The sequence below is a fragment of the Orussus abietinus genome, unplaced genomic scaffold (genome assembly GCF_000612105.2).
Source record: "Orussus abietinus isolate OABI.00-Male unplaced genomic scaffold, Oabi_2.0 scaffold12, whole genome shotgun sequence".
Taxonomy (NCBI): domain Eukaryota; kingdom Metazoa; phylum Arthropoda; class Insecta; order Hymenoptera; family Orussidae; genus Orussus; species Orussus abietinus.
In genome coordinates, this window is record NW_019395990.1 from 577,698 (window position 1) to 599,360 (window position 21,663).

At 42.1% G+C, this 21,663-nt stretch overlaps 6 protein-coding genes across 10 annotated transcripts; 2 read left to right on the forward strand and 4 right to left on the reverse strand.

Moving 5' to 3' along the window:
* Window positions 1-75: 75 nt before the first annotated feature.
* LOC105698770 (solute carrier family 23 member 2) lies at window positions 76-5,723 on the reverse strand. Of its 2 annotated transcripts, XM_012423301.2 has the most exons (14): window positions 5,319-5,723; window positions 4,855-5,007; window positions 3,721-3,837; window positions 3,490-3,647; window positions 3,100-3,305; window positions 2,774-2,900; window positions 2,559-2,679; window positions 2,242-2,497; window positions 2,036-2,164; window positions 1,813-1,971; window positions 1,606-1,685; window positions 1,356-1,497; window positions 988-1,111; window positions 76-916 (listed from the first exon to the last, which is right to left on the reverse strand). In XM_012423301.2, exons 2-14 carry the CDS (start codon window positions 4,885-4,887, stop codon window positions 844-846), a joined length of 1,725 nt encoding a protein of 574 aa, XP_012278724.1. In that variant the 5' UTR covers window positions 4,888-5,007; window positions 5,319-5,723; the 3' UTR covers window positions 76-843. The 2 variants fall into 2 exon arrangements, with proteins under 2 accessions (XP_012278724.1, XP_012278725.1); XM_012423302.2 differs by lacking the exons at window positions 4,855-5,007; window positions 5,319-5,723 and adding an exon at window positions 3,945-3,971.
* A 1,633-nt stretch (window positions 5,724-7,356) lies between these two features.
* Window positions 7,357-10,239, forward strand: LOC105698771 (rhodopsin). Its single transcript, XM_012423303.2, has 6 exons — window positions 7,357-7,543; window positions 7,953-8,282; window positions 8,375-8,622; window positions 8,711-8,969; window positions 9,058-9,224; window positions 9,423-10,239. The coding sequence occupies exons 2-6, from the start codon at window positions 7,959-7,961 to the stop codon at window positions 9,562-9,564; spliced, it is 1,140 nt and encodes a 379-aa protein (XP_012278726.1). The 5' UTR covers window positions 7,357-7,543; window positions 7,953-7,958; the 3' UTR covers window positions 9,565-10,239.
* Window positions 10,240-10,478: 239 nt separating this feature from the next.
* Window positions 10,479-11,334, reverse strand: LOC105698714. Its single transcript, XM_012423186.1, has 3 exons — window positions 11,119-11,334; window positions 10,780-10,866; window positions 10,479-10,620 (listed from the first exon to the last, which is right to left on the reverse strand). The coding sequence occupies exons 1-3, from the start codon at window positions 11,215-11,217 to the stop codon at window positions 10,588-10,590; spliced, it is 219 nt and encodes a 72-aa protein (XP_012278609.1). The 5' UTR covers window positions 11,218-11,334; the 3' UTR covers window positions 10,479-10,587.
* Window positions 11,335-11,531: 197 nt separating this feature from the next.
* Window positions 11,532-17,684, forward strand: LOC105698767 (cAMP-dependent protein kinase type II regulatory subunit). 2 transcript variants are annotated; one of them, XM_012423291.2, is made up of 9 exons: window positions 11,532-11,663; window positions 11,873-12,502; window positions 14,319-14,410; window positions 14,538-14,621; window positions 15,398-15,504; window positions 15,583-15,841; window positions 15,948-16,106; window positions 16,265-16,367; window positions 16,479-17,684. In XM_012423291.2, exons 2-9 carry the CDS (start codon window positions 12,286-12,288, stop codon window positions 16,607-16,609), a joined length of 1,152 nt encoding a protein of 383 aa, XP_012278714.1. In that variant the 5' UTR covers window positions 11,532-11,663; window positions 11,873-12,285; the 3' UTR covers window positions 16,610-17,684. The 2 variants fall into 2 exon arrangements, with proteins under 2 accessions (XP_012278714.1, XP_012278715.1); XM_012423292.2 differs by having other exon boundaries at window positions 11,547-11,945; window positions 12,268-12,502.
* On the reverse strand, window positions 17,656-20,027 carry LOC105698764 (rhodopsin). 2 transcript variants are annotated; one of them, XM_012423288.2, is made up of 9 exons: window positions 19,895-20,027; window positions 19,597-19,836; window positions 19,244-19,482; window positions 19,013-19,119; window positions 18,839-18,945; window positions 18,594-18,741; window positions 18,400-18,510; window positions 18,161-18,327; window positions 17,656-18,088 (listed from the first exon to the last, which is right to left on the reverse strand). In XM_012423288.2, exons 2-9 carry the CDS (start codon window positions 19,794-19,796, stop codon window positions 17,938-17,940), a joined length of 1,230 nt encoding a protein of 409 aa, XP_012278711.1. In that variant the 5' UTR covers window positions 19,797-19,836; window positions 19,895-20,027; the 3' UTR covers window positions 17,656-17,937. The 2 variants fall into 2 exon arrangements, with proteins under 2 accessions (XP_012278711.1, XP_012278712.1); XM_012423289.2 differs by having other exon boundaries at window positions 19,597-19,831; window positions 19,895-20,003.
* On the reverse strand, window positions 19,827-21,518 carry LOC105698768 (COMM domain-containing protein 2-like). 2 transcript variants are annotated; one of them, XM_012423294.2, is made up of 6 exons: window positions 21,378-21,518; window positions 21,216-21,293; window positions 21,046-21,128; window positions 20,770-20,943; window positions 20,459-20,687; window positions 19,827-20,362 (listed from the first exon to the last, which is right to left on the reverse strand). In XM_012423294.2, the coding sequence occupies exons 1-5, from the start codon at window positions 21,442-21,444 to the stop codon at window positions 20,481-20,483; spliced, it is 609 nt and encodes a 202-aa protein (XP_012278717.1). In that variant the 5' UTR covers window positions 21,445-21,518; the 3' UTR covers window positions 19,827-20,362; window positions 20,459-20,480. The 2 variants fall into 2 exon arrangements, with proteins under 2 accessions (XP_012278717.1, XP_012278719.1); XM_012423296.2 differs by having other exon boundaries at window positions 20,770-20,965.
* Between the last annotated feature and the right edge of the window lie 145 nt (window positions 21,519-21,663).

Below are 21,663 nucleotides of genomic sequence, written 5' to 3' on the forward strand. Positions count from 1 at the left end.
GAAAAAACGCTGTCCAGGCGTTGCATCGCGATTCCTGCGCTGTCGCTCGATTGTGGGAATTGTAGAATTATGGTATTTTTTTTTCTTCTTTTTCTGTACGTCGAGCGATCCCTCAGGATCGCGATGGTTTAGGAAAGGGCCCCTTAAACTGCGATTAGTTAAACCCTGGCCTGGGAAATAGAAAAACGGGAGCCTGCAGATCCGGGGACAAAGACCGACGGTGCGAATGTATATTTTTCATGATAAGCGTCGCGATACATATATATGTATATATTTAACACAACAAAAGGCGTGTATGCATATATATGTACCTAGTTATTCTAAGGATCTTGCGTGTACAGTGCCTTTATATACGTTATGAAGAAGAAACAATTGCGAAGACCTTTACCTCTTAAGGTTTTCCCGCGCCTACGGCGCAATTAGAATCTTGATAGGTAAAAGTACCGACCCTCTTATGTATGTCGTGAGTACACCCTCGAAGTGAATTTTACATTGTGACGATTAGCCAAGTAAACCGAACACTGTAATTAGATCGCGAAGCGTATCGCTAATTGTACAGACGATTTGACATCTCTTAGAAGCGAGATTGTATTGTATTATTATTAATATGATCGTTTTTTTTTTATTATAATTATGATTACCACCCCCCACCAGCTTCGATTATTACTCGACATCCTTTTTTTGCCGATTCTTCGTTCTCTTTCTTTTCTTTCTCTCTTGCGAATCTTTCCAGGATTATAATTTCACGTAGAAGGGAGAGTTTCGAAGATTCTCTCGTGGCAGTATCGCTCTGGTTTATCGCTTTGTTTCTTGTTTTTTTTTTTCTCTCTCTTTTTGTATACTCTAAGCGTTACGATTTTTGGAAACGCGATTCACGTATGTAGGCATGAAGGGCAGGTAGGATGTCCACTTCCATCTGAAATTAAAATGGTATTGGGTTTGGGTTCACGTAAATTATTAATTATGACTCGTGATTCGTTGACTCACTTCCTCAGAATTTCCATCCCGAAGGGGAAATCGTAAGTACTGTACTTGGAAGTTGATTCTTCCGTTGTTTCCGTTAACGATATCTCCTTCGCCCAGGCATCGGTTCCCCTTTCCTCTGGAGTACCTGCGATAAGAATGGAAATTTTACGGATTCATTAATCTACATGAATGCCATAATTACAGGGAAGGGCACAAGAAAAGTATGAGCTTTTTACAGGTTCATCGACGACGGGGAGTGAAAAGTGAACGACTGGTTCTGTAATTATCGGCTTAGGAAAGAAACCGATTAGTTCTGAGCAACGACGCTCTGCCGGGTAATAAGTGCAGTCGCGAGTGATTATTATCTGTAATTAGAATAAATAGTATACCGGGTATAATGTGATCCAGAAGACATCCGATCGCTCCTCCTGTTAGAATAGTCGTGCTAAATAACACCGTCAACACTCCATCGAGCGTTGTAATTCCTGTGTTTATGGAACCGGGATTGCGGAGAAGCCACTTTGACAGCACCTTCGGACAGATGAGTACCATTACCACGATCACTATCCGCGTATTTTTAATTAATTTCTTGTGCATCTCCTTTTTCTACATGCAGAATGTAAGATCCAGTCTACATACCAGAGGGAAGAAAAGAGAAAATCCCAAAATGTACAAGTTTCTAGTGGACCGTAAATTGACGTACTGCAGGGTCGAAAGACCTGAAATAAGGAAATAAATATCTATTAAATGTTAATCACCGCAACGCCTATGAGGTTTAATTTCCACGGTCTTGTAACAAGTTACTTCGTTTTTAAATCCTAGGGATTATTCATTTTAGGCACCTACCGAATGCTGATATTATACCGAACATTATGCAAAATATCCCTCCTACTATCGGCTCGGGAATGATAATGAAGCAGGCTCCTAATTTACTGATCACTCCTTGTAAAATCATGATCGCACATGCCCACTGGATGACCCTTCGACTCCCGACCTTTGTCACACCTGGAAGAGCACGTTTTCGGGTATTATCATCTCTAAGTTGTTATCATGTCATGTCTCATTTTACCTATGGTGCCGACATTTTCGCCGAATGTGTTTGCACCATTCCCACTGCCCCATAGACCTGCCAGGACGGTTCCAATTCCTTCGATTCCGATTCCTCGGTTAATGGCGTGAATGGGAGGCGATGTAATACCTGAAGAAGAATCTTATGAAGCAAAGGAAGGTAGGACATTTTTTCTTTTTTTTTTTTTACAAGCGAAAATCGCGTACCACACATTCGAGCCGTCGTTGGATAATAGCTGACAGATTCTATGGTGCATGCCAAGACACCAGCCAACATGCCAAGTGCACTGGATAAGCTGACAGTAGGTGCACCCCATTGGCCTGGATATGGGATGTAAAACCATGGGGAGTCGTACAGAATGTCGATTTTGGAGTCCGTCCTCGCGGGATGGCCATCGGGTAGAACATCCGTCATCGTTAACACCAGACAAATTATCCACATTATGAATATCGTTAACAAGACCTGGGAATAAGGTATTTATAGTAAGGGAATAATACTTATTGGGTTATTTTACGCGACTTACCGGGAACAATCTGAACAGAGGGAACCAAATAACGCGAAGTCCTTTTCCCTTCCTATAGGTCACGAATGGGCACTCCACGTTGACCATAACTTGGGAATACAGGGTGAGCATCACTATGGTTCTGCAATAGCAACAAACAGGGAATTATAACAAAAAAAAAAAGAGGTAAGGGTATATTTATAAATGATGTTTCAATAAGAAATAGGAATATTTACCCGACTGCGATCCCCCAATGTCTAGAAGCAGCTTGAGCGGCATTTTCAAACAAGGATATCCCAACCAGTGTTATAGTCGGTACCATGGTTAATGGTGTTATGTACTTCAACATGTACCCTATGATACCTGGGAATCAAATGAGGTTTAAAAACACATGGCAAATAAATTCGCTGAGGTAAGAAAAAAAGAAACTTCGCAATTCCGTTCAAGTGTCCTCTTTCTATATATTAGCCTAATGACATAAATGTCCTAACAAACACGGGCGTCTTTGTCTATTATCGTAATGAGATTTTGTATGCGATACGTTTAGGGGTTGTTAACACACCTCCGAAGCCAATGATAACTTGGAAAAGTGCGGACACGGAAATAGCACCGGATAACTCTCTCATTCGTATTTGCCACAATTCGGTTCTGTCATTCATTGACATAGCATTCAGGATTTCAGGAGCTGGACATTTCCATTGCGGCAAGCTGAGTATAGCAAGAGTCGGGACTAAAAACGAGATGGTACCACCCTGTATCAGCGGAAGCCTGAAAAAAAAAATATATATATAAGTTAGATAGAAAATACATAAATATGAATTTAATTGACCCGTTTGCGTCCTAACGACGTCCGACGTTTGGTCCACTATTGCTTGCACGCCCTGACGAATTTCGCCCATATGTCAAAAGGGCTCCGCCAAAGAGTTAACATAGAAAAGTTCCGGTCCATTACCTGCACCCGATAATTGACTGCAAAAGCGTCGCTATTCCAGTTACAAATATCATGGTGGAAATAATGTAACTCCTTGCAGGGTCGCTCTCCGTGATGCAAAGTGCCGGCGTCAATATAAATGGAATCGACACAATGGCACCGATCATGGTGAGATAGTGCTGAGAAACATTACATTCTTTATCAATATATCCCAATGTAATTTAATAACCAGAATGGCGGTGAATTATGTACCTGTAATGCCATGAATAAACACAGGTACCACGGTGGGATGTCTTCTACTCCATAGACCATCTGAGGACTCCCATCGTCTTTTGGCGCCTGTTGAACGACGCCTCCATTTTCAGCATTCTTAAAAAATAAACAATATTCGTCAGTACAAAATGTCCGATTAATTTTTCTACGTTTCGTCAAAAGACGCGTTCAATTGAAAGCGTCGCACGTTATTTATGACGTACTGAAAATGAATTGACCAAACGAGCTTGTCGACGATAAGGAAGCGAGTGGTGGGCATTTAAAAGTGCATTGAGTACGATACAGTGGGTGTTTTATTTCTCGAGTAATTGTCGGCGTAAATTTTCTAGTTAATCGAACAGTAGATTGCGCAATTTTTTCCGGGAAACCGAAGCACACCGTAGGACGTCCCTTGGATATTTTCTCTCCATGAGATATTTCATATTACATCGATTAAATAAATTTTTTAATCGGGGAGTACTTAAGACCGACCTAAATATAACACGTAATTGCAAATGAATTCTTTTAGCACCGTAGTTATGTCTAATAACCGATCGCAGATCTCATCCGTAAAATGTGGGAAATACATAAAATATACATAATTAGTCGTAAGTGTTTTTTTTAATTCCCCGCAAATTACCAAGATGTCTATAACTCATTATTGACATTTCGAGCTTTACACCGGGTATTACCTCGTGAAGAGTAATTTATTTCTAGTAACGGCCTTTCTGTATCATCCACAAACTAGGAAGGGGTACCAGAAGTTCTCTAAACTACGGATCGCGTCGTAAAAGATAATTTACAATGTGTTGCGACCTTTCCGTTATCCCCGAGACAATATAATGCAACAATAGTAAAAACGAAGATGCGACCTTCGCTATTTCTAAAAGCAATTAAGCCGATTCAACCAACAAACCGATTATGATAGGGTGTGCGTATATTCTTAGAAACCCGTCATAAATCTTAATTTTAATTTGCATAAAACGATGGCACATGACGTTCTGCTGCTCATCATTTTTTTGTCAAGCTCCAATATTCCTTTTCCCCATTAATAACTTGTTCCGTGACTTGAAATAAAAATCCGGAAGTGAATGAAAAGTTAATATCTAGACCTGTTAAAATATTCTCACTCACCGTCTCGGGCATTTGGATCGCTTCTTCGGTCATTTTATTAAAAAATTATCAGCTGTCGACGATGCAAACATTCGGAGAAGGAACTCGATAAATCCTCCCAAAATCAGCGAGTACTTCTTTACTCCATTATTTTCCCAGGGTTCACGGTGATAACTAAAAACGATCAAGCAAGTACATTCATTAACGAACATTAAAAACGGAGTGAAAATCCTCATTACCGAATGCGAACCGCTACATACACGAGACATCAATATTTACTCCAAAATCGTTTTTGCCCCCATAAATTAAATCCATCCCGCTTAACCGGCACTCTGTCTTCCAAAGCTACACTCTCAGTACTCGTTAAATAAAGCTAGAAGCTCACACAAATTACAATAAAACTGCCCGGAATTTTCCCCCTGCATTTAAACGAAAAGGAAGAAAAAACACTTTCCACACTTCCCATAAGAAATACTCTCACTCACCATGCGAACAACTTAGGGAATTTATCTCCAAGACATCTCGATTTCTGAATCGGTATTTCAATTACTATTTCATTTTTTCTTTTCTTTCACCGGGCCTTCGAACGACGAGGACCAGGAAAATTCTGCAGAGATTCGGAATTAATTTCTAGGGAGATCGGATGAAATTTACGGGGCTCCTTGGAGGAGAGCGAGAGAAGATCCTGCAAGATGTCTCTCCATCGTAGGACTAGCAATCCAGAGACTCGAGAGATTCGTCGGATGCTGCGAGCCGTTCTTAATGCCTGCTCCCAGCAGGCGCTGAATCCCGGTACTTTTTTCGTCGATGCCGTCCCAGAGAGGCCAGTAATCGCAGGCAACAATGAAGGTTCAGAACATAATCTGGTAATCGGGCAATAAAGCTTAGACCTTCATAAAATTCATGAGTCGGAACGAAGACATCTCGAGCCGATGCGGACCGCACGAGGATAACTAAATCGGCAACCAGAATTAGAAAGTCGGAACGAGTGTTCGTGGGATTTTTAATGGCTGATTAAATCGGGGATACAAGGAATCCTGCAGACGGGATGCGCACCGTGATAAGAAATGACGCCCGCCACTCGATGGCGAGGACGAAAGTGCTGGCCGACCTTAAAAGATTCCATCGCAAAGGGTTAATTGTCCAGCGAATTTAGCCGTTTAACTATCGACGCAACGAGCGATGGTTAATATAAAACTGTATAACAGGCGCTAAAGTGACATTTATGATTTCAATCTATAATCGAACCCATCGGCGCAACAATGTGTCCACTTGGATAATCCCACCTAATGTTTGCAATTCAATTGCAGTCCCGACGCCTCGATTGGGACTTTAACAATTAATTAGTCAACGTTTGACATCAAGCAAGACTTAACTCTAGAATTTAGTCGGAATCGTATTTTAAACATTTACAGTGAGAGGCGATTACGAGGATCGCGGTGCGTTAGTTTGAAACTACTGGAATTGATCGGCATAAAAAAGATATCAAACTCACGGATCGTAGGATCGAAACGCAGGCGCCTTCACGGTTGTTGGCATAAAACAGACATAAAAGATAGGAAATGGAAGACTATACCAATGTCATATCATAAACTATTAAGAAACTCAGACCTAGTCATTATCTACGATATTCAGCCTGGCGTGTCAAATTGGACAATGAATGTTGTTTTTTGAACCTCTTGAATGAGTAAAGTCAACTTCAACGAGGCCATCGAGAGTGGGCGATTTTTCTGCATTTTTTAAGCTATGAACGAAACCGATTGGTTCATTTAATACAGAGATGTGCATTTTTTAATATTTCACTTCGCTTGAATCGCTTGAATTTTTCCGTCGACCGTTTCCGCGGCACCGCAGCGATCCAACCAATAGGCGATGGCCACGTGGCGCGGTCGTTTCGAATATCAATGTAAGGGGCTCTCGCTCTTGTTCTGGCCCTTGTCCTCACCCTCTCGCCCTTTTGCATTGATTTTCGTCCTTCTCACTCCACGCGGCGGCGGCGGCGGAGGATAGTTAATTAAATTTAAAATAAAAAAAAATAATAAATCAGATAATAAATCAATAATTGATTTAATACAAATAATTTGATTACATAAAGATGTGAAATCGAATCAAAAACACCTTCTTCAGATTGATCTCTCATTCGATTTTCGTGTGACATAAACTGCTCTCCTATCTTACAGTTACCGTCATCCCGATTTAAAAAATGAAGCAGCCGGTGACTTTGTTTTTGTTTACGGCCACCGAGTTACATCCTCAGTCGATTATGTCTTTCCCACGTGCGATGCGATTACGGCGTTTGGAGAAGATGAAGTGTTGAGCGAAAGGCAGGGTCTTGTGTCTATTCTCGCTGCGTTTTTGGAAGGTTTCCTTGTGTATTCCTCAAGGTATCTCAAGGTATTCCTCAATCCCCCTAACTCAATAAGCATCTTAATTCTGTTTGAAGACTTAGACAAGACCGCCTAAGATGGGCTATATAGCGATCCTCGGAAGGGTACAAATGGAAGAACGGGCCTGGAACGTAGGTGCATATTTAAACGGAACTTCCTAACGACAACGCTATCCGCATCCGGCAGCGGACCAACGAATTTCGGACGACCTCACCTGAATCCTCTGCAAAATTTTAAACCCGCGTTGGTCACCTGTCTTTCCACGGCCAGGACAAGCGCTTGGATTAGTTCGTTTTAACACGATTTTCTCCAAGTAACCGAAAGTAAGTCAGACACCTAGGCGTCTCCGTATCGCGAACTCGCTTTTGCCGAAGGTCTGGGCTCGCCATGATGGTTTACGTCTACAAAAATGTAAGGCGTCAAGAAATTTGGATTTATCCCTGATTTCGCCCTATAACGTACCGTCCACTTGTCGGGGAAAGACGTCGATGGAATCCGTGGGTTCCTCTCGAGCCCGGAACTGGGAGAAGTACCTAAAAAGTGGATAAGCTCCGGTGAATTTTCATTCCGCGGGATTAAAAGAAATAATATAGAGACAACGTAAGAGTGTTCAACCTTTCCGTGCAGTAACGTGTCTTTTTCCAGCAAGTGGATGATATTGAAAACGCCTCCTGAGGGTAGGAAGAGGATGTCGAGGGTACCCGGGAGTGAAGGTGAATTTTCTGTTTCCAGTCCACCATGTCTGTGATACCAGGACCGAGTTACGCCGCCTGGTCCTCCCAGGGCAGCGGTTTCGGCAACCAAACAGTCGTGGACAAAGTACCCCCAGAGATGCTCCACCTGATCGACCCCCACTGGTACCAATATCCGCCCATGAACCCTCTCTGGCACGGGATCCTGGGATTCGTCATCGGATGCCTCGGCTTCGTCTCCGTTGCCGGCAACGGCATGGTCGTCTACATCTTCACCACGACCAAGTCTCTTCGTACTCCAAGCAACCTCCTGGTCATCAATCTCGCCTTCTCTGACTTCCTCATGATGTTCTGCATGTCTCCACCCATGGTACGCCCCTAAAATCAAGCGAGACATGATCGATCTCCACTAAAATTGGACACCTGGATTTTTGGTACAGCTAAAATAATGTCTACTCCCAGGTAATAAACTGCTACTACGAGACCTGGGTCTTCGGGCCTCTATTTTGCGATATTTACGCCATGCTGGGCTCGCTCTTCGGGTGCACCTCGATTTGGACGATGACGATGATCGCCTTCGACCGTTACAACGTGATCGTCAAGGGTCTCGCTGGAAAGCCACTGACCATCAACGGTGCTCTCCTCAGGATCCTGGGGATTTGGCTCTTCTGCACCGGCTGGACCATTGCACCCGCGCTCGGGTGGAGCCGGTATTTGCCTTTGCCTTTCAAAGCCATCGACGACATTAATAACTTAGAATATCACCTGAACAATGGACTCATTTACCTCCCCTTACAGATACGTACCGGAAGGTAACATGACCGCCTGCGGAACCGACTACCTCAACAAGGATTGGCTCAGTCGCTCGTACATCCTTGTGTACAGCTTCTACTGCTACTACTTGCCGTTCTTCCTCATCTGCTACAGCTACTGGTTCATCATCCAGGCGGTGTCGGCCCACGAGAAGAACATGCGCGAGCAGGCCAAGAAAATGAACGTTGCTTCCCTGAGATCGTCCGAGAATCAGAACACCAGCGCCGAGTGCAAGTTGGCGAAGGTACGGTCACCCTCCACTAAAAAATCATCCTCCGTTAAAACGAAGCGCATAAAAATCTGCCCTCACTATGAATACAATGACGTTTCAGGTGGCCTTGATGACGATCTCTCTCTGGTTCATGGCGTGGACCCCGTACCTGGTCATCAACTACGCAGGCATCTTCGAGACGATCAAGATCAGCCCACTTTTCACGATCTGGGGTTCCCTCTTCGCCAAGGCGAACGCCGTCTACAACCCCATCGTCTACGGCATCAGGTGACGTGTGAAAATAATAATAAATACCTAAAAAAAAATTTTTTAATTCATCAATTCATGAATTATTTCTTACTTCATACGGTCCAACTCAAGCTTACCCAGATTCACCGGTGGACATGACTACCTTCGTGTTCGCCGGTACTCTTCCAAACGTAATACGCACTGAAAGTGAATGCGAATTTCTCGGTTCAATTTCAGCCATCCGAAATACCGAGCCGCCCTGTTCGCGAGGTTCCCATCTCTCGCTTGCGGCGGCGGAGAGCCAGCTCCACATGCGGATGCGACGTCCACCGTTTCCGGCGTGACCACGGTCGCCGAGGGTGAGAAACCTGCGGCGTAATAAAATCCACCTGGCCAAGCTTCGTGACGAATGACACCCTGAAACGCACGAAGTGATTACCAAGAGAAACGACAATACTCGCTAGGTTCAACGTCACCTTGAACACCGGCTGTACGTCGAACACTGCTGGCTGGACTCTACCGGTTGTGCTCACTTTCCTAACTCTTGTACATACTGCAGTCTTGTAAATACTTAACGATGAAGAAAGGTCGAGGAACATCTTCAAGGTGCCACAGGAGGAGGACGGCGTTGACGTCGTTCTGGCGCCGAGACGCGACGGACTTTCCTCAAGATCTGGGGATTAAACACGGTCTTGTCAAATTGTAATTACACTCTTCGAGGGAAGGGAACACACGCGACCGGGAATTAAATTGACGGGAATATGGGTAACCAGAATCTGGCAAACATTGGCAAGTTGCCTTTGCACCTTACATAGCGGACGATATCCCGGTCTGCCCACTCTGGGCTTTGGGATTCGTCTATCACCACTATTCGAATCGGTTTCCGGCTCTCACGTGGAGCGAATCGCGCGAACGGCCGTATGGAAGGTGCAAAGTAATTGTCTTACTTTGCAACAGGTATTCTACTTTACCTTTATTTAACGAATCAACTCGGGCGACAGGAGCATCTCTATTTCATTTTGTAAGCTTAAATAAACATGGCAAAGCAGCTTGACCTGGTTGTATTTTTTATTCCCTGTAGCGTAATGTGTCTTCGATGTCTTATTTATGCGAACGAGCAGGTTCGAGTAACTATGCGGATGCAATGGTTGGTCCTTGATGGATCGACGAATAGTCGGTCCTTTTACTTAGAAGAGCTGGATGAGCATTACAACTACGTGCACGACGATGCATACGATACTTATGAGAATGTATGGAAGAAATCTTACATTATTTAGGCAAATAACATCCTCATTTTACTTATGTGGAGTGTATTAAGTATTTCTATACATACATAACTGGATGGTACATAATATTATAATTACACGGCAAGGACTATTCTACACTGCACTCTCCATTTGAATTATTTTGGCTCGTCTGGAATATTTTCTAGCCCCTGAAAGAAAAAATGACTCTCGTGAATATGTTAATGTCCATGTTTTTCAGTGATCAAATAATGAGATATAGGACGATGCTGTCATTGGAATATAAGTTTATTAGTTTTTCAAGAAAGATTCTAACTTTAAAAAAAAATTAGGAATCATGAAAACATTACCACGGCATTAAAAGGAGCTCCACCGAGGCGAGAATCTTTTAAATACATGCAACGTTCCCAAAAGGTGTCCGCTGCTCTGTGATGAGGCTAAAAACAGAAGGAAAATATTATAACGTCAATACCTATAAATTATGATCCATTTCTTGTGCAAAAGTAAATTTTACTTTAGTACTGAGCGGTTCATAAACAATTGTTTCCTTTCAGTGTCAGCCTTCCGTTAACGATCAAATGTCCATAACACATTGATACTGTGGAATCAATGTTTAGGAACATATAACTAAAATAATATTAACTAATTATTGTGAGAGTAATAATGATGAATGTGAAGAATTAACTTACATGACCAATCGTTGCCATGTTAAAGTAATAAGCAGAAAGCTGAGGAAGGTACAAAGCCGTCATAATTATGCCCATGCAAGGTAACACCTCAAACCACATTTTCTTAGGTTAAGTAAACGTAAATCGCGAATAAAATTGAAATATATTCTGTCTTGATACCAAAATTAGATCGAACGTAAACGTCACATGCGAAGTGTGAGGTTACGTAAATGATGATCGATGAACAGGAACGTTTCTAGAATGTTGAACCCAAAAATTTACGAAGTGATGTCCCCAGAATAGTTTCCACAAATTGGCACTGCTTGTCGAAATCTCAAGCCTAATATCCAACTCATCCCTGCCTAATATCGAATTGCGCGATTTGGCCAAATCGAGCTGGCGGTCGAACGATAGTGACGGCCATTACGAGTTTACGATATATATCGAAATGTGCAATTATCCATACTTCACTTGAATTGGAATACGGCTCAGTTAACGAGGGAGTATACAGGATCGAAGATAACCGTTTGCAAAGCCATTCTATAAAGCTATGCCACCGATCGAACGTTAATACTTAACATTTTATTTAACTTAGGTCGCTTTTGAGCTAACAGATCCGATTAGTTTGTTCGTACCGTTGGACCGTTTAACCGCACTAAACGAGGATTCTCTCCGGTCGTGTCACGAGATTTATCATTGACAGTCGCCATTTTTACCACCAGCCGAATTTCATTTAAAACCTTTGATTTGAACGTTTGCGTTGTGTTGTTTATAGGTCAGAGAGACACGAGAAACGAGAAGCGTGACCGGGAACCGATCGAGGGACCGATTCGGATTAAAACTTCGGCGTAAGCGTTATTATTTATTATGTCAGACGGGTAAGACGACAGGCACTGAACGACTCGGCGAACAAGCGACAGACCTACCAAGTAGAACGGAGTAAAGTCACTTCGTATCGTCTTCTCGACTTGTCCTTTCTCGCCTTGCCTTTTATTTTCGTGTCCCATATACCGACTTAAGCGACGTAAGTAACGAAGGACTCCTGTCGGCGTGTCTACCGTGAAACTGTTCCAACGTCTTCGAGGGAAAGCCCACAGTGGGTTGCAGTCGATACATCAAGATTCTACCTGACACTTCTTATAAGCGATACACCTCAATTTTCTACCTTAGTCATATTCCTAAACCAAAATGAGCTGTCGACGTAATAGTGGAAAGATAGCCGTGCCCGACGATCTGAGGAACGTCCTTTTGGAGTTTACGATAAGTTACCTTTTGGAAAACCCTGGTGATATCATCGACTACGCCGTGGAGTTCTTCTCTCGTCTGCGGGAAAATAGACAGATGCAATCGATGCGTTCTAATGCTCAGACTTGCTCGTCAACACCGGATGAATCCGTTGACGAGGGTAAGCGCTTTTCTCTTGGTACCTCTATTTTAGTCCCTTTCCCTGTGTATTTGTTTGCAATGTTTTCTTTGTACATTTATCCTTTCTTTTATTTCTCATATTTGTCATTTTTTACATGTAATGTGTATATTACTTGCATCAATGAAAAAGAAATAAATTCATCGTAATCGCATTATGGGTCCTTTAGACTGTTGTGTCAATACTAAATGTTACATTCAACAACCAAGTAACTCAATTTCTTGTATGATAAAGTAACTAAACATAACTTTTTCATCACTTGTTTGTAGTGCATGTTCCATATGTCAATCTTTGTGTCTATCTTTTTGTTAGCTTTGGCCAATGTATTACATTGTCCATTAACATGAGTATTAAAGAAAAATTATTGCACTTGGTAGACCGAGCAAAATAGATGATTGTTTCATTAGCTAACGATATTCAAGTCAGCCTATTCACGGAAACATATTTAATATGTATTATGATTGAAAATATACTTCACTGCTCGTGGAAACTAGAAAATTTACATTCGCAGCATGCATTAAAAAAATTAAAAAACTTGATCGATAACTAATTTTCAACCTTGGGACATATAGAACTAAAGCACTGCAAGTTCCTCACGAGTCTATATTATAGCCATCACTTTCTCCCTTCGCTAACACTTATTTGTTAACAGGATGAAATATAATACACAATAAACTGTGTTACTTTCCACACCAAACACAACTGTAATTTATTTTTTCCTCCTTTGCAAGTCCTACACAGTTTTAGTTTAGACATGGTCATATCCTTTACCCGTTTGTGAAAATCATCAGAAATGAAGTCAGCTAGAAAGAATCATAGAAATTCATGTATCTATCATTTTTAACACTTTTCAAAGGGGCTTGACCCTTCGGAGCCTGTCGATATAATACCCACCCTGCTTAAAAGCTTCGCTAAAAGGCGACAAAGTGTAGCATCAAAGAAAACGACGGAGGGCTACCATGTTCACTTTGTTGTGAATTTCATGCTTCAGTCTGTCGTCTTTTAGCGATGCTTTTTGTATTAAATGTATTGAAAATTTCTCTCTAACCGTGGCCAGATTCTCTCAGGACATTTGAGCAAGGACTTTCTTGGCATGAAGGATTAACGTATGCCTTTGATCTTCATATGTACTTAATTTTTAATACTGAATTCTCTTATGAAGCGGGCAGGACGTTTCATTGATGTCGTTACGTAATCGCTATCACTGTACTGATAAATAATATTTTTATATATATCTTGTCGCTTGAAATAGTGTCCATTAAGGAACTTCTTGTTTATGGGCCTCGGCCAGCCGGAGCTCTACGCCATTCTCTGTAGATTATATAATATATAGATAATATGTAGGGTGGGGCATATAAAGCCTTACGAGTCAATACCTCTGAAAGTATCGGCGAAGGAAATAAATGTTTCCAATAAGATCTATTCGGAATCGAGGGGGATGTTACGTGGTGGGCGTAATTCTCTTCTCGATGGAGACGTAAGCCCTTCGGTATTGCATTGGCATTTTTTTTTTTTTTCCAAAGAAACGGTGCTTTATCGCACGATACAGGAGACCTCGAATACACGAGGAAATACAGAATTTAAAGGCGTGATCGAATTGTATCTGAAATATTGATGGAAAAAAATCTCGAGTTGTTTCAATTGTCGAGACCGAGTTTGGGATATTAATGATCGGTCCAATTGACTGCAACACGCGATAACGATAACTCGGCTTATTCCCAGTAATGCCGTATTATTTATTAGCCCTCTCTATAATTTCATTTCCATCTGATACAGAATTTATTAACGTTGATTCCAGAACCGCCGGTTGATAGATTCTCATCGCGGAGGAAGAGCGTCTTCGCGGAAACTTACAACCCTGAAGAGGACGAGGAAGAAGAAGGAACGAAGGTATACCATTGTGGACGTTGAAACTCATTTCTTTTATTTCCCAATCGCTACGTCAAATCGGGAATTTCAATTAATATTGGGTAAAGGGAGTGGTGGGATTTTATTTGAATTATTTGAACATTTTCAGATTGTACATCCAAAGAGCGACGAACAACGGCACCGGCTCAGCGAGAGCGTCAAAACTATTCTGCTTTTCCGCGCGTTGGACAAGGTGAAGAGGAAATGCCATTTACCGTATACTCGTAATTACATTAAACGGCGAGTTTAATTCCGTTAACGTCGCAGGGAACTCTAGCTCTAGTTGACCTTAGATAAATGCCGATCGGATTACAGAGCGGTCGCAAACGAAATGTTGCAAGATGCTCTTGAGAACTCGCGAAATACATTTAAGGCCGAGCATGGATCTGTTCTAGAATATCCGAATTGTCGAAAGTCTCTACCGGTAGGTACTCGGCTTTCTTGGTAGCGCTCACTTGTAAAACTCTGCCTAAGAAATAGATTTGGCTTAGGTTCTTGGCCTTTGTTTTGCGCTGAATAGGACCGAGCCAGAGTTTAACTCAAAGCCAAGCTAGGTAGGAAACTACGCCTCGTAGAGTTAAGTAGAATATTAAGGGGATGTCAAAGTGGCATTCGAAAGGTCAATCGTTCATGAAACTTTTCTCCGAACTGAGGGTACGTAATCACTTCAAACATTGCAACGTGAATATTTAGGCTATAAGGAAGGTCCCGAGATCCATGAAATTACATATTTATTTCAAAATTTATTAAATACCTATGAATATATATAAACGAGATCTCTGTGTAGCCACTTTCGCATCGCCTTAAGCCCGAGTAATTTAGAGTATCGGAGCATATAAGAGGTATTCACATTTCTGAAATCTGGATCATGCATTCAGGAAGACCTGTGGATTTCTCTCTTGCTTGGGTTTAATCGTTGAATCTATGTTGCGTTACTTTTCGTCAGTGACGTGTGACTTTTCCTTCTAGGAACAAATGGCTGACGTGTTAGATGCTATGTTTGAGAAAACTGTGGAACCAGGGGAATATATCATTCGTCAGGGCGACGATGGAGATAATTTTTATGTGATCGAAAGGTAATTAACGAGGACCCTCGTATGGAACTTCTCTACGTCTCGACGAGCGTCCTCTCATGGTGACTTTCTTTCTTGCAGGGGAAAATTCGAAGTCTACGTTAAGGATCAAACTGGAAATAATATTCATATTCATACATATGATAACAGCGGAGCTTTCGGAGAGCTGGCTCTCCTATATAACATGCCGCGTGCGGCAACTATTAAAGCGGTTACTCCTGGAACGTTATGGGCAATGGATAGACAGACGTTCCGGCGAATACTATTAAAGTCGGCGTACAAAAAGCGGAAGATGTACGAAGATCTTATAAATAAAGTACCCATGTTGAAATCACTGGAGGTAAGTGCGACCGACTCATTGGGACTGTCCGGAGAAATGAGATGAAAAATATTTAGACTCGTTCGCAACCTCTGATATATATATATATTTTTTTTCCTTTCCGCAGGCGTACGAGCGCATGAATTTGGCCGATGCACTTGTTCCAAAGCACTTTGCCGATGGCGAGAGGATCATCAAACAAGGAGACAGCGCGGACGGGATGTACTTTGTGGAAGATGGCGTTGTCCGAATCACGATTCTAGGCGACAACGGGCGCGAGGTCGAGGTATACCCCTTTACGTATATCTTGTATAATAGATAAAAGGAGGGTAAGGATTCGGAGTATCGATTCCCGGCGACGCCCTTAGCTTTAATTGGGCCTGGGAAAATCTTGAGTGGCGTATTCCTGGCAAGAGGAGGTTTAATCTCGCCGTCATCTCCTAGATCAATCGTGTTCCTGCCGGAGGATACCTTGGCGAGCTCGCCCTAGTTACGCACAAGCCTCGCGCTGCTTCCGCCTATGCAGTTGGGAACGTCAAACTAGCATGTGAGTAGTTTATTTAATTTCGGAGGAAATATTAAAGGCAGCAGAGAGTCGCTACAGAGATGCTCAGGACTGTGGAGAGATGTTCTCTACGCGTTAACGTGTCTTTTCCAGTCTTGGACGTGGAAGCCTTCGAACGCTTGTTAGGGCCGTGCATGGAGCTGATGAAGCGCAACATCGACGACTACGAGGACCAGCTGATAAAGATATTTGGCAGTAAAATTGACATCTCGGATATCCGATAATTGGCCAGCTGTCGGATGTCGAGCGCCGCCGTATCGAAGATCTTTTACTACCTATCTAGCTACCGTACAATATGTACACTCGGCTCCCACGTAATTGTGATCCTTAGTGAATATTTTACCCGATGTCACGGGAGTACTCGTATTTAAAACCTGATTTCGCGTTGAGACTTGCGTATTTTATCCGACACCAGCGTGTGGAATTACAACCCGTGGATTTCGATTCGGTATGTTCGTGTATTCCATTTCTATTTGACATGGTTTTTCCGTTATATTTCAGTATTGTAATAATCTCTTGGCTCGAAGGTGCACAACGTACATGGAGAAGACGCTGTACTTAATTCTCATTGTCATTACCGTTAGCGAAGGTCTGTTCTGGATGTCGACAAAAATACATTCGTTACTATTAAATAAAAGGGTTTGCATCGTGAAACATTAACGACGACTATAAAGTATAAAAATGAGAAAAAAATAAAATGTGTGTGTACGTATGGAAACGTTGCGTCGGTAATAGTAAGTAAGAACCGATCGCGTATCTCGTGTCCTCCGCTTATTCGGACGAGCTCGCTGTATTTCAGTTATCGAGTATCTCGATCCCTTTGTCGATTCGGATGCTTCGTCGTTATAAGAAAAAAAAATTCATTGTGTACGTATCTCTCGTTGTAACGGTGTTCCTCGATAACGCGGTCCTCGCGTTGTCGCTAACTATCGAATTCGAGCTCGGTTCGTCTCCGTTCGCGCTGTCGAAGCGCGGTTTTTACTTCCTTTGCCAAGTACGCGAGCGTTCCTTTATCGCGACCAAACGCGACCGGATAATACACCTTTCTCCGTACTCTTCTCCGAGAGAATATTGAGTATTTAACGGCAACTTATGCAAAGTATTTGCAGATGTGCAATTAGATTTATATCCGTAGAATACCGAATACGTATAACATATAAGATATGGTCGACGTGTTAAACGCATTAAATGCTACTTACCGTATGTAGACGAAGTATTACATAACTCCCTCCGCAAGAACAGGTGGAAAATGAAATGTACTGCACTTTTATTAAATACATAGTAGCCATTTTTATTTGACATCACCAGCTCGGCGTGTTATCTTACGTTGTCGAGCCCAACGCATGAATTGTCTTAACAGATTGTTAATGTCATTAGCCCTGTGTTGAGCGTTAATATGAAAAATAATTTACAGAACCATACGTTGCTCCTGTACGGTGTCGTCTTTAAACAAACCAAGCCTGGGTAAACTTGTGCATGAAATCGGAATGTATATGGGTTCTACGGAATTTATAGTGTAGAGATAATTATTTAACAATTCTTTTTATCGAGATTAAGCCTTCCCATCAGCTGTTGCATTAGACGATGCATCAGGTGCAACTGCAGGAGTCGTGGCTGCTCCGCTCTTTGGTGCAGTTTCTTCCGTCTCTCCGCATACGAGGAAAGGTAGCTTTTCCTTGAGAGCGGCTCGATACTTTGGGTGGCTTTAACAAAACCATTAAATTAACGCCCCTTTCCCCGAATTCGGCATTGAATGTAATTATTCGTCGACCCACCTGATCCCATAAACGATGGGGTTGTAAGTCGCGTTTGTTTTGGCGAACAGAGAACCCCAGATACTGAACATGGGTGTAATGATAGATTTATTGAAGATGCCTGAATAGTTGATCACCAGGTACGGGGTCCACGCCAAGAACCACAGGGATATAGTTGTTAAAGCAACCTGAAATCGTGATAAATTATAATCGATTATCGTGATAAATTAAAAGAAAAATGATCTTAAGAAAACGACTACCTTCGCTAGTTTCGCCTCTGCGCTGGCTCCTTGGTTTTCACCTGAGCGTAGCGAAGCTACGTTCATTTTCTTCGCTTGTTCTCTCATCCCCTTCTCATGAGCTGCTACAGTCTGAAGTATGTTTCGAATTTTGTATTTTTAATTTTTATTTCAATGTCTACCCGACGGCCAATTATCAGATAATCGGAACTCACGGAGACGATAAAGTAGTAGCTGTATATTATAGTGAACAAAGGTGTGTAGTAAACGAAAACGGAATACACCAGGATGTAGGACTTGGAGAACCAGTCGTCGGCGAGGAAGTCCGTTCCACAAGCCGTCATATTACCCTCTGGAACGTACCTGAATTAATGAGATAAAAAATATTAATACCGCTATTTACATCGTTGCGTGCTAATTATTCTGTATTTTATTCATCGCGTGATTATTTCCGGTATACCTGTTCCAACCCACCATCGGTAGAATCGTCCAAACCAGGGCAAACGTCCAGATCAGTAAAATCTGGAGTAGAGCCCTTTTGATGGTCAACGGCGTCCCGGACATCCCCTGGAAATATTTTCCGAGGCGTTGGGGAGAGCTTTCGGACCGAAGAGCGGAGGAAGAAGACTCTTACCTTCACGATAACGTTGTAACGATCCAGAGCGATAGCGGTCATCGTCCAGATGGATGCTCCACCGCACAAAGAGCCAACCATCGCGTAAATGTCACACATCAGCGGCCCTGAAAACGACGTTATGTCACATCCTCGGCGTTACCAGCCCGAATGGACCGTTTCTAACGTTTCTGAGTACGCCTTTCTCGGCAGACAAAATTACTAAAATTACCTGCCGACCTTTTCATTTACCTAGTATCCACGTTTCGAAGTAACAGTTAATAACCATAGGTGGGCACATGATGACCATCATGATGAAGTCGGAGAACGCCAGGTTCACCACGAGGAGGTTGCTCGGAGTCCTCAGGGAAGGTGTCAGCAAAAATACGTAACAAACGACTCCGTTTCCAAACCAGCCCATGAAACCGAGGACTATCATCACGAGGCCGAGTATCTTGTGCCACATCGGGTCCATCGGTGGAAACTGGTACCTGGAAGATGGGAAAAATAGAGTCGGCTTTATTTTTAACATTTTAATATTTTTCCTCTATTATCATTTTTATCATTTTTATCCGGAGGTGCTCAGGGAGATATCAAGGACCTACCAATGAGTGTCTATTAAGTGTAGCATCTCGGGCGGCACTTTATCCACGACGGTGTGGTTGTTGAATTTCATGTATTGTCTCGCAAACTGCGGCCCGATCGTTGTGAGGACATCGGAGACGATCGCAACCGCGCCCACCGTGTGGACGAGGCTCTCGTTCACCCTGGTCAGGGTTTCCATTTGATGTGGACAGCTACACATTTTCCCTCTGCAGTCCTTTCGTTCCTTGCCTTATTCTAAACTTTGTGAACATTTTATGATATTTATTAGCACGCGGGTATGATTAGATTTGTACTCACTTTGATGAGCCACCCGTTTGGGAGATCCTTGGGATCGGTTTTTATGGAGGAAGCGAGAACGTCTTGTTATGGGGGTTGTAAAGAGACTCGGAACATCGGGACACTTTGCATGGAGTATTGAGGACTACTACAGTAGGGCGACTCCGAGTTCTTCATGTTATATATGGACGTAAAGAAGCTGCATAACAAAGCGATCCGATAAAATATTCAAATGAGATCGTCTATACTTCCTGAAAAGGTTCCTCGACGGTGCTTTTAATATTATATCTTGGCGAGTCGACTCTATCAAGAGATATCGGTCATGATGCAGTGCTTCGGATGTCACGGATGACATTCGACATTTAAATCTCGTTTGGTCTCATCGGCTCGACAGTACAGATTTTAATTACGTAATCGGTATCTGGAGAAGTAAGTCGGTGTGCTGGAATCTTGCCCTTGACTCGGTGGTTCGCATTCTAGGACGTACATCTTTTCACGATTTTTATGAAAAAATGATTATATTCTTGACTACCAGGCACGGTATCCAGGGGTACACTTGAAATTATACACTCCGTAGGGGTTTACCATTGGGTCAATTAGTTCGTCATTATTTCATAGTTCTTATATATCTTCGAATGCGATGGCCACGACACACCTGCATGGCTCCTTCCAGTTCTTGAGCTAAATGGAGTAAGTTGTTGGGATCTGTCTGAAGTAATACGTGCTCTACTTTGTCACTGTCTTCGATGTTCTTCAAAGCAAGATCCAATGTTATTAAAGGGGTGGCTTGGTCAAGGCACGATCTTTTGGCAACCTTAAAAATAAATGCCAAACGTGGTAGCAAATTTCTCATGATTTTTACTAGATTAAAATAACCAAGTTTCTGACAAACGTACCTCGACTTCGAACCTCCACTCTAAATTATGGTAACGCTGAAGTTTTAAACTCGAAGCGGAAAGAGCATTCAGGAGTTCTTTTTTCAGAACCGTGTATGATTTTGAAAGTACTGCTTCCTTTTCATCCGTAAAACCTAACGAGGCTACTAGCTCTGTGAAATCCTTATCGGTTAACTGGAGAAAGGGCGATTTCTTACTATTAGATGTGTTTTGTAATGAAAAGTGTTAATCCATTAGACATATTTCCCTTCTTATGTCAAGATGAGATATGCTTACCTTATATTTACAACATTCTGCCAATAAATACACCAAACTTTCAACTCTGTCTCTAATATCTTCTGGTGTAACTTCAAGTTTATCTTGAAAGCAAGCAATTAAATTAATTCATGTATAGAGGAAAGTTATGTCAACTCGTTAATTCAGTCACGATATTGTTTTTTACTTACGGGCAGCAACGCTGTATAACTTGAAACTGGGACCTTTGCGTACATAGTCGAGAACTAATTTACAAAAGTCCTGCAATACTATATTATGTGTGATTAAATTATTCAAACAGTGCTTGTTAAATTCAAAAGTCAGATTATTATTCAACTGTCTAATTTCTTTACCTTGATGTGAATATTCTGCTAGTAAGAGTAAACACTTTTTATGTTCCGTTGCCAATGTTAGAAGCATATTTTTTATTTGTACTATTTAATCATCCGTGTTCACAGGTGTTTATTATAAAATTTCCTGAGAAACAAGCGGGGATTGATGATGGTGTAAAGTACTTAACTTATTAACATTTTTATATTGGCAATGCTGTTTCTGGCTGTTCATGTCGCACGCGCACGTAAATAGCGTCAAGTGTCATCTTGCAGCTTAAAATCATGCAGAGATGATGTACATTGTACT

Bases quoted from the DNA above. Each gene is read 5' to 3' on its own strand.
- LOC105698714 (XM_012423186.1), bottom strand. From the start codon at position 11,217: ATGTGGTTTGAGGTGTTACCTTGCATGGGCATAATTATGACGGCTTTG. The intron at 10,867-11,118 runs GTAAGTTAATTC...TTCTGTTTTTAG, and splicing joins ACATGGCAACGATTGGTCAT to CCTCATCACAGAGCAGCGGA. The intron at 10,621-10,779 runs GTAATGTTTTCA...TTTTTCTTTCAG, and splicing joins GAGCTCCTTTTAATGCCGTG to GGGCTAGAAAATATTCCAGA.
- LOC105698767 (XM_012423291.2), top strand. From the start codon at position 12,286: ATGAGCTGTCGACGTAATAGTGGAAAGATAGCCGTGCCCGACGATCTG. The intron at 12,503-14,318 runs GTAAGCGCTTTT...CGTTGATTCCAG, and splicing joins GGATGAATCCGTTGACGAGG to AACCGCCGGTTGATAGATTC. The intron at 15,842-15,947 runs GTAAGTGCGACC...TCCTTTCCGCAG, and splicing joins CCATGTTGAAATCACTGGAG to GCGTACGAGCGCATGAATTT.
- LOC105698771 (XM_012423303.2), top strand. From the start codon at position 7,959: ATGTCTGTGATACCAGGACCGAGTTACGCCGCCTGGTCCTCCCAGGGC. The intron at 8,623-8,710 runs GTATTTGCCTTT...CTCCCCTTACAG, and splicing joins CCCGCGCTCGGGTGGAGCCG to ATACGTACCGGAAGGTAACA. The intron at 8,970-9,057 runs GTACGGTCACCC...ATGACGTTTCAG, and splicing joins CCGAGTGCAAGTTGGCGAAG to GTGGCCTTGATGACGATCTC.
- LOC105698768 (XM_012423294.2), bottom strand. From the start codon at position 21,444: ATGCTTCTAACATTGGCAACGGAACATAAAAAGTGTTTACTCTTACTA. The intron at 21,129-21,215 runs GTAAGTAAAAAA...CTTGCTTTCAAG, and splicing joins GTTATACAGCGTTGCTGCCC to ATAAACTTGAAGTTACACCA. The intron at 20,688-20,769 runs GTACGTTTGTCA...TTTATTTTTAAG, and splicing joins AGTGGAGGTTCGAAGTCGAG to GTTGCCAAAAGATCGTGCCT.
- LOC105698770 (XM_012423301.2), bottom strand. From the start codon at position 4,887: ATGACCGAAGAAGCGATCCAAATGCCCGAGACG. The intron at 3,648-3,720 runs GTACATAATTCA...AATGTTTCTCAG, and splicing joins GTTTATTCATGGCATTACAG to CACTATCTCACCATGATCGG. The intron at 1,686-1,812 runs GTAGGTGCCTAA...TCCTTATTTCAG, and splicing joins CGGTATAATATCAGCATTCG to GTCTTTCGACCCTGCAGTAC.
- LOC105698764 (XM_012423288.2), bottom strand. From the start codon at position 19,796: ATGTGTAGCTGTCCACATCAAATGGAAACCCTGACCAGGGTGAACGAG. The intron at 19,483-19,596 runs GTAGGTCCTTGA...CCCATCTTCCAG, and splicing joins CACTTAATAGACACTCATTG to GTACCAGTTTCCACCGATGG. The intron at 18,946-19,012 runs GTAAGAGTCTTC...AAATATTTCCAG, and splicing joins GTTACAACGTTATCGTGAAG to GGGATGTCCGGGACGCCGTT.